Source organism: Microtus pennsylvanicus, chromosome 7, assembly GCF_037038515.1.
Source record: "Microtus pennsylvanicus isolate mMicPen1 chromosome 7, mMicPen1.hap1, whole genome shotgun sequence".
NCBI classification, from domain to species: Eukaryota; Metazoa; Chordata; class Mammalia; order Rodentia; family Cricetidae; genus Microtus; species Microtus pennsylvanicus.
Genome location: NC_134585.1, coordinates 53,998,095 through 54,008,453, shown reverse-complemented (window position 1 = coordinate 54,008,453; position 10,359 = coordinate 53,998,095). Strand labels below are relative to the sequence as shown.

The window sequence follows — 10,359 nt, the reverse complement described above, 5'->3', positions numbered from 1 at the left end:
GATTAGAAATGGGCTAAATTAATATGTGAGAATTAGCCTAGAAGAGGCTAGATAGGAAGGAGCCAAAGCAGTGTTTAAATGAATACAGTGTCTGTGTAATTATTTCGGGTAAAGCTAGCCGGGCAGGGCAGGCGGCTGGGGTTTTGGGGACATAGCCCCGCCGCTGCTCCATATTACAACAGCAATCTCTTTCCCTCACTTTCTTGAATACATGAATAACAGGGATAAGTTGCCATACCCAGCTAGGAAGGAAAGAATGGCTTCTTAAGTGTCACATGTATTTTATATACTAATATACAAAAATAACTGTATGTCATTAGGTTTGGTCTGCTATTATTTCATTGAAGAGTTTTATATCTATATTCATAAGAAGTAATTGTGAACTAATGTAAACTTCATTATGAATGAAAGAAAAATCATTCATGATCAATTCAATTTATACAAGTACTAAATAAAATGTAATACTATCATAATAAAAATTCTCAGAATATTAGGAATACAAGGGAATTCCAATATGGTAAAAGGCATTTGTGAAAAATCCACAGCTAACATAATATTGAATGTCAAATGCAGAAACAAGGGGCTAGTGAGGCAACTCAGAGGTTAAGAGCACTGGCACTCTTCCAGAGGACCCAGGCCTCAATTCCCAGAACCCACATGGCTGCTCACACCTGTCTGTAATTCCAGTTCCAGGGATTCTCTCATACAGACAAACATGCAAACACCAATGCACATTAAAAATTATAAATATTTTATAAATATAAAAATTAAAAATTACACACACACATATTAAAAAGCCGGGGTAGTGGTGGCGTACACCTTTAATCCCGGCACTCAGGAGGCAGAGGCAGGCAGATCTCTGAGTTTGAGGCCAGCCTGGTCTACAGAGTGAGTTCCAGGACAGCCAGGACTACACAGAGAAATCCTGTCTTGAAAAACACAAACAAAAGAGCAGAAACAAATATGGATGCCATTTTCATCCATTCTACTCAGCACTACTAGATGGGCAAAGTGGGACAGGTAGGCAAGAAAAGGCATCAAAATTTGGAGAGTTGGGCACATTGGCACATGCCTAAAATTTCAGCCCTTGCTAACTAAGGTGGGAGGATCATCCAGCCTGGTTACACGGCTAGCCTGGAACTCACAGAGACAAGAGGTCTCATGATGTAGCCCAGACTGGCCTGGAACTCACGGAGATTTGCCAGCCTCTGTCTCCTGGGTGCTGGGATTAAAGGTGTGCTCCACCACAGCCAGCTAATTTTTTACTTGGTATTGACTAATGAGTTATGTTCACTTTATGAAAATTACTGAGTTTAACAATCACAATGTGTATACCTTTAAGAATATGAGTACTACACTTTAAGTTTATTTTTAAAGTTAGTTACTGTGTTACCTATTCCTGGGTGCACATCCAAGAGAACTAAAAACATGCCCACACAAAAACTTGTATGTGGATATAGTATTATTATAGTCCTAAAGTGGAAATAACTTAAGTATCTACCAACTAATAGGATAAAAACATCTTATGTCCCTATGGAACAGTCTTCAGTCATAAAGTACAATGTAGTGACATATGATACCTGAACATTATGCTAAGTGGAAAGAACCAAACTATATAAAACGTCTGGAGAGGTAAGTGCATAAAGACAGAAAGTGCTGCTGACCACCAATAGAGAGGTGGCCTGAGAAGAGGGGACAAAGAACCTCCTGGTGCATACATGTCTTTAGAGGTGAGGGAGGCATGAAAAGCCTCTGGACTTGGTGGTGACAGTTGTACAAGTTTGAAGATAGTAAAACCCAGAAAACCATACACTGTAAATAACTTTTACAATAAAAATTAAATATTACATTAATTATATTCTAATTAAAAAGTTTATGGTGTAGGAGGTCTTTCTGTCCATGTGTTGCTTTTATTGGTTAATGAATAAAGAAACTGCCTTGGCCTAGTTGATAGGGCAGAGCTTATATAGGTGGAGAAGACAAAACTGAATGCTGGGAGAAAAAAAGGCAGAGAGTGAGAGAGAGGCCATACAGTCACAGATTAAAAGGAGTAAAGAAAAATAAGCCATGTAAAAATGAAAAATTCACAGAGAGTCTGGATTCTGTATATTATTGTGTTTTCTTTGAATTTTTTGACTGCTGTGAAGAAACTAAACCAGCATGTATATTATCAAGGTATCTTGACTTCAAAATTTGGGTCTAGGAACATGTTGCTAGGGAAAAGAGGTTCTTTTGTTTTCACAGAAGATGAGAACCTGTGGATTGCCTTCAGGCAAATATGGTTTCATAGACCAAGGCCTCCTAAAAGGTTGCTGTAAACACCCTCAAAAAATTTCTTCGCCCAACTGCTGACTAAAATGAACCTAGCACACAGGATACACCATTAAAAAGTGATTAACAGTGCCCCCAAACAGCAGGAAGCAGTATGGACAAAACTACGCCCATATTCCCAAATATTGTTTATAAATGTTCTTTTACATTTAAAGGGGGGAAATGATATAGATGTGAATAATTTGCATTGGTATGGATCTTGGTTTATTGAAACAAATTTAGGGTCAATCTTGTTTTATGTATATGTATTTTTGATCTTGATTAAGGTATTGTGTATGTGTAGCTCATTTAAAAAATATAATGTATAATTAATAAATATAGGTTAATAGTCATCTATAATAATTAAGCTTGTATTCATTTTAGATTTTCTAGGTGTATAAAGATATATTTCAGTTAGATAGGTATTCTTCAAACCTTTTTGAGACCTTCAGAATATGGCATTTAAAATAGTTTTAAGAATTTAAAACTTTTCATGACAGTGAGACACATCTACTCCTGGTAGTACCAAGTTACTTCAAAAGGATGATGGGTATTGAAGAGACTCCTAATGGAGTTGGTTAGCCATTTGGGTAAGAAACTGCTCTTACCTGGACTGCTTCACAGGATATGCATGACCCACAGAGAAATGACTGCTAAACTTGCCTAAAGGTAAGATGATCCTTTGGGGTTCCTGCTTTATGAAATAGTTTATGAGACATTCTGCAAGATACAAAAAAAAAAAAAAAAAAGACTGGCTAACTGCCAATATAGACAAAACTGTCTTTAAATTTTCCTGTTTCATGAAAAGGTCTGCTGGATACTACAGGCCTGTGGGCTGAAGATGGGTGCCCCAATGGTACAGAAAAATTTTGGGTGACTGTCCAGGCAGCGAGATGTCTCTGTCAATTCTAGAGTTTTGGAAATTGCTTACAATGTACTTCCTGTTTACTTAGGTAATATTGTGTCCTTCTGGAATCTTTAATGGAGTTAAAGAATTTATAGTTATAGTTTTCCTTAGTTATGATAAAAGATAAAGTAGATATAAGTATTGTAACTACAATTCTTGCTTGATAACTGTTTTGTTATATGTAATTTTACTATGTTAAAGTAAAAGCCCTCCTTTTTGTTTAAACAGAAAAGGGGAAATGGTGTAGGCAGTCCTTCTGTCCATGTGTTGCTTTTATTGGTTAATGAATAAAGAAACTGCCTTGGCCTAGTTGATAGGGCAGAACTTAGATAGGCGGAGAAGACAGAACTGAATGCTGGGAGAAAAGAAGGTAGAGTAGGAGAGACGCCATGGAGCCGCCAGAGACAGACATGCTGAATCTTTCCCAGTAAGGCAATGCCATGTGGCAATATAAAATGAATAAAAATGGGTTAAATCAAGATGTAAAAGTTAGCCAATAAGAGGCTAGAGATAATGGGCCAAGCAGTGATTTAATTAATATAATTTCTGTGTGGTTATTTTGGGGCTAAGCTTGCTGGGAAAAACAACTGGGCCCTCTCCCTACAACTTTAGTTTTTGTTTTTTATTTTTCTTTTTTGAGCTAGGGTTTCTCTGTGTAGTCCCTTGTTGTCCTGAACTCACTCTATAGACCAGGCTGACTTCTGGCTGCCTCTGCATCTTGAGTGCCGAGATTTAAGGCATGTACTAATACTGCTCAGCTAACAGTTTATTATCTTAATATCTGTGGATTCCAGTATGATGATGATGATGATGATAATAATAATAATAAAATGACCTCATAAAAAAGCAGCGTTTAGCTGGGCGGTGGTGGCACACGCCTTTAATCCCAGCACTCGGGAGGCAGAGGCAGGCTGATCTCTGTGAGTTCGAGACCAGCCTGGTCTACAGAGCTAGTTCCAGGACAGGCTCCAAAGCCACAGAGAAACCCTGTCTCGAAAAACCAAAAAAAAAAAAAAAGCAGCGTTTAGAAATGTCCTCTTCCCCAGTATATCGCAGTGCAGCCACAGGCTTTGGATGACACTGGAGAAATGAGGTGTGAGTAGTCAAGGAACTGGCAGGTAATAAGAAAATTTGAGATGAGAGCTCAGGACCAAAACATCTGCCTGCCCCTGCGAAGAGGAATGTGACAGGCAATGAGAACTGACTTGGAGCTAGAGAAAGTGGTGACAAAAGTCTTGGCACCAAGTCATTTTCTACTGGGTCCTGAGAGATTCTGTGGAGCCACTGCATCTGGTTTGAATTCCCCAGTGATAGCACCTAGGCTCTGAAGTTTTTAAACTAGTTATTATTTGAGTTGCTTTTTTGAAGGAATTAAGAGTCTTTGCATAACTTAGTCTTGAGAATACCTGGCAAAGTAGGAGGTCTCATGGCTGAGAATTGCTTAGGCAAATGGTTCCTTCAAAGGACTCCAGGTAAGAGGCTTTGGAAATTTGGAAATTGAATTACTAAGAGGCGAAGTCTGTGTAACAATAAAGGAGGCTTTTGCAAAGCCAAGAGCAGTCAGTTTATAAGAAACTGAATCCCTTGCTGTTGTTGCTGCTGCTGCTAAGCCTGAATTATATTTTGGGGTTGGCTCTCTTTCTTCCACCCCACCTCCACCACAACACAAAACAGACAGGTTTGCCTGCAAGGTCCTGCTTTAGAAACCTCTCTGTAGCAAGAGGCTCCGAGACACTTCTCATTGGCTTCAGTCATACATTGTTTTTTAGATTAGTATTTATAGTATTATGAGTATTCTTGAAAGCTACCAAAACCATAGTTTTGGACAGTAAACTACATATCCATGACTGTAAAAGTGCCTGAATTTACAAATTAGGAGAAAAATTAAGCTAAGAGTTTTCTGCTAGATCTGTAACTGTGGTAGATGACACAGACTAAATGATCACAGGCTAAGTTAGGCTAAGTTTTGTTGGGTCCTGGTTCTTCTTTCTACTATGGTACTGAGCCCACAATATCTCAGTCACAGAGGTTCGTAAGTATACCACCTTACCAGAATTTTAGATGAGCAGAATAAGGAGTTTCCTTGGTAATTGTAAGGATTTTGTTTGCCCCTGTATGCCAACCACATGTTTCACGGTGTAAAGAGGCAGTAAGACTGGAAAAGCTGCTTTTCCACAGGACTTGGGTTCAGTATCCAGCACCTACATAGTGGCCCACAATTGTCTGTAACTCCAGTTGCAGGGGATCTTATACCTTCTTCTGGTTGCCATAGGCCTTTCTTGTTTAAGACAGGGTCTCACCATGTATCCCTGTCTGGCCTAGAACTCTATGTAGACCAGGCTGACACTGAACTCCAAGAGATCTGCCTGCCTCTCCTCGCGCACGCTGGGACTAAAGGCGTGTGTACTACCACACCCAACCTAGTACTTCTTAAGCATCCTCTTTGCGACAGTCCCTTCTTCCTGACCCTTCTCTGCACATTTGTATCCTGTTCCTCTAAAACCATATCCAATTTTACCTTTATTCTTACATGAACTAGAAAGTAAGGATAGAACAAGACAGAATCCACCTGCTGAAGACACTGGGATGCACAGCTCAGAAAGAATAGCAAAACTTAAAGTCCAGTTTTCTCAAAATGACATTTTATTTATTTGTTCGTTTATTTATGCATGTGTCATGCATGTGTGTGGAGGTAGGAGTTGGTTCTGTCCTTCCACTGTGAGTCCCAGGGATTAAAGTCAGGTCGCCAGGCTTGGGAGCAAACACTTTTACTGACTGAAACATCTTACCAGTTCCTAGTTTTAACATGAGAGGTGGAGTTTAGTAAATTTATTCAATGCTAGATAAGGTGTACAGTGGTAAAAGTCTAAAACACACACCCATTATGTCTGTTCCTCTAGATATAAAGACACAAATGCACATATTTACTCACCAACTCTTTTCTGGTAGCTAAAATGAAAAGGCTTTCTCCATATATCTGCAAACAGCCATACTCACCTTCTGCAAGTTAGGCTTAAGGGTGAGTGTCTACTGGCCACAAGGACGCTCACTATTTCCATGACCTCTGTGTTTCCTATCCCCTGCATTCCTGGAGTAGAGATGTCCACTTCAGTCCCTCCTCTTGAAAATCTGGAAACTTCTGGGACTTCCCCTTGAAAGAAAAAGAGATAGATGGTTAAGCGTCAATAACAACGTGATCCTAATTACTGAAATACCGGAAGGTACAGAAAAGCTAAATGACACCCTAGAAGAGCATCAGAGGGAAGATGCAATAATGCTTCTATATGGTTGACTCTCACGTCTTTGCTGTCTCCACATTTTTTAAAAAAGTCTTTTAAACATTCCTAATTATTTTGAGCTTGCGGTGGTGGTGGTGGTAGTGGTGGGTGCACATTTGTGAAGGTGCTCACAGAAGCCAGAAGAGAGTGCTAGCTCTCCTGAAGTTGGAATTACAGGCAGTTGTGAGCTATCTGATGTGAGTTCTGGGAAGACAACTTGAGTCCTTTGTTTGAGGGTTAATCTTTTTTTTTCAAAGTTTTTTCCCCCCTTAGACTTATTTATACAGTGTTCTGTCTGCATGCCAGAAGAGGGCACCAAATTTCGTTATAGATGGTTGTGAGCCACCATATGTTTGCTGGGAATTGAACTCAGGACCTCCAAAAGAGCAGGCAGTGCTCTTAACCTCTGAGCTATCTCTCCAGCCCCCAGCTTGAGTCCTTAGTAAGCAGTATGCATTCTTATCCTAAGAACTCTTTCATTCTTTCATAATATAATTGTTTTTATTTTTTCCTACTTGTTCACTTATCTTAAACATACTTATTTTCTGCAAAATTTCTTAATTTTGTTTGTGTGTGTATGTGTAGGCACAGGCATGTGGAAGTCAGAGGACAACTTACAGGGGTCAGTACTTTTCTTCTACCCAATGGGTGGGATTGAACTCAGGTCACCAGGCTTGGCAGCCAGTACCTTTACCTGCTGAGCATCTCACCAAACAGAAACCTACATATTTATTTATTGATCTGGATCATTTACGAATGGAAGTAACACAAGCCTGTAAAGCTTTGTTATACATCTAGATGTATATTATCTTCCAATCTATTGTCTGTAGTAATTACTTTGACATGTGTTGTGGACCTGAATTAAAGTTAGCTTTGTGAAGACAAATGTCTTGATAATATTTAATGTCCAAGTGTTTGTACATTAATAGAATAAAAAGTGATTGGAGATTCTTGAAGAAGGTATGTTTCCCTAGTAGCAATGGCAGTAATTTACTAAGTCTTGAGGGGGGAAAAACAGGACCTATTTGTACTGATGGGAAGAAAACAAATGGCAGAAGCTAAGTCAAGGTGTACTGAACAGAAAGATACAGCCTGGAAAAAAATCGGTTTTTTAGCATACAGATGTATACAGAAAAAAAAACCCTGACCTATAGATTTTTAGTACAACTCTAACATAAATCTTGTCTTGTGTATGTGAATACATACATGTGTATAAAATATTTATTTTATATAAAATGAATTTCATTATCAGAAAGTTGAAGCACAACAGATAATACAAGATAATCTTGTATGTTTTTGTGTGTTTGTTTCTATTCAGAAATATTTTTAGTTTTGATGAAATACCAAAAAAATGCTAGAACATAAAACACTAAATTATTCCTTTAGCCAAATCATAGAAATTCTGGAGTTTGACTGGCTGACATCAACATACTTGTTTGGCTGGAAGGAAAAAAGAGGCCAACTGAAAATCAGAGTTCTCAAAATGCCTCCAGCCCTTCTTGCTAAGCTTAGCTTAGTCGTTTGTCTCCTTCCCATCTCAGCTTCTTTTCTAGGAGCTGTAAGGGCAGTGTTCCCCTCCTAACCGGGTACCACCACTCCAGAATGAGGTTGAGAAAAGGGGACCACCTGCAGCCTTGATACACATTAACTGCCACAGAGCTCTGTATGCAAAGAACCAGAACAACAAAAGGACAGTTGGCTTCTAGAATGCTAAGCACTCAGCAAATACAGGCAGCAACTGAGACTTTCAAATCCATGTACGAACTATTAAGTACTAACAATCATTAAAGAAAACGGCTATTGCCACACTGATTTTTCCAACAACATTTTTATTGAGTATTCTCTATGTACTAGGCAATTGTTCACTATGAATACAATGGGGTAAAAGCACAGTAAGCAAAAATGACTTCTCTTATATTGCAGTTAGTGGGCATATATTAGTCAAAGGGACACATAAGAATAAAATTATAACCATGTTAAATGCTTCAACATAAACACGCACTTTTGTGCATGTTTTCTTCCAAGTGTATATGGGTAAGAATATTTGGATACTGGTGTTTTTTTAAGATTATAAACTAAAAATTTCACCATCAGTGAAAGTATTACTTGTATACATAATTAAAATTATATAGGCAAGCCAGACATGTTGGCACATGCCTGTAATCCTGGCCCTTGGGAGGCTAGGATAAGAAAACTGCTCCAAATTTAGGTCTAGCCTACAGTTAATTCTAGGCCAGCCTGGGCTAGTGGAGAAACTCTCTTAAAGAAAATAACCCACAATACCCAAATGAAATTAAATAAACATAACTGCAAAACTAAACTCTACCCAGTCCCAATGGGTACATCTACACAATACTCCTGCACCTAAGGCTTAGGGAACACATGGGAGGGGAGTAGAAAGTATTGTAAGAGCCAGAGGAGCAGGGAGCTTGCTGCGAGACTGTGTCCCCCAGTAATGTCAAAAGCCACAGCCATAAAGTCTCACCAACATGACTGCCTAACATGAGCGAACCAAGGATGACACCAATAGACAAGCCCACAAGACCTCAACCTACACCTACAGGACACAGTCTTCTCCAGGGAAGAGCACAACAGTTGATTATCCAATACAAACTGTCAGCCCTGAAAACATACATACATGTAAAAACATTATACAGACTGAAGAGGTTATATTTAGGCATATATATGTACATATATATGCATGTAATAACAAATAATAAAAAAAAGAGGCCATGAATTGCAAAGAGCGTAAGGAGGGTTTATGGGAGGCTTGGAGGGAGAAAAGAAAAGGAAAAACGTTGAAAACGAAGAAAGAAATTCTGTGAAAGGACTAAAGAAGTGTTTTGCTGCACTGGACTAAACAGCAATTAATAATACTGTTAATAAATACAAATGTATAAAAACTTAAACTATAAATAAAGACAAATGTGTTTATAATCCCAAACTCCACATTTCTATTGTTTTCAAATAAATTATCAATGAATGAAGACTCAGGTAAACTTTAGTGAAGAGATACAATTATTTGAAGTACATGAAAACAAAACCATCTCACTTAATTCTGCTACAGGCTCTCTCTTCTCTGAGGCCTCCTCCACTTACCCCCAACACACACACATAGACACACAGACACACACACACTATTCTTCTATGTCCACTCTTTTTTCCTTCAGTCCTAGAAGCTGGGAATCTGATAAGACATATATTTTTGCAAGCTTTATACCAAAACACTTTTTTCATTTTTCAGAGACGAAGCAGAATGGTTAGGTCTGAGAATTTTATTGTGTTGCTCAGCAGTGTTAGCAGAAAGATCTCTTGAGTATTGCATGCTCTGTGAGACCAGTTATGAATAGTAAGGTGGGGTATAAGGCAGAAAAAGGCATTCAGAAAGCAAAAGGGCTTCCAGGGAGTAATGTAAACAAACTGAGTAGAAGTAGGCATTTGTCTATATTTAAACATTAGTGTTAATTTCTCACTGATTAAGTCACCCAGTAAAAACTGTTCCTGGCAGGCTGGAGAGATGGCTCAGCAGTTAAAACACTGGCTGCTCTTCCATAGGACCCAGGTTCGACTGGCAGTTTCAGAACTTCTGGTGCCCTCACAGACTTACATGCAGGCAAAATACCAATGAACATAAAGTAAAATTAAATTTATAAATTGTTTTTGACTTATAATCCTATTACAACCCAAGCTCATGTCAAAGCTCTGAGCCCATTCCTCATCTTCAAGATCAAACCTTTAGTGCTGTGATAACAAGTGTTACAGAGTCTAAGAGCCAGCTACTGGGCTAGAGTTCTGTACTCACTGAACTCACTGGCTTCTCAGGATGGGCTCCTAAGCTAGATGTCACTCACTGATCACAGGGTG

The 10,359-nt window shown here is 38.8% G+C and overlaps 1 protein-coding gene across 2 annotated transcripts in view; it reads right to left on the bottom strand.

The window, feature by feature from the left end:
* Positions 1 to 5,843: 5,843 nt before the first annotated feature.
* Znf318 (zinc finger protein 318) overlaps positions 5,844 to 10,359 on the bottom strand; it is a 39,494-nt gene continuing 34,978 nt past the window's right edge. Inside the window, exons 8-9 of one of the 2 annotated variants that reach the window (XR_012911362.1) lie at positions 6,215 to 6,368; positions 5,844 to 6,012 (exon numbers count right to left, since the gene is read on the bottom strand). Coding sequence is in view for 1 of the 2 variants with exons in the window: in XM_075980769.1 (XP_075836884.1) it covers positions 6,291 to 6,368 (78 nt within the window). In the remaining variant the exon portion in view is untranslated. Of the gene's footprint in view, positions 6,369 to 10,359 lie in introns of both variants that reach the window. The other variant, XM_075980769.1, reaches the window with a different exon arrangement.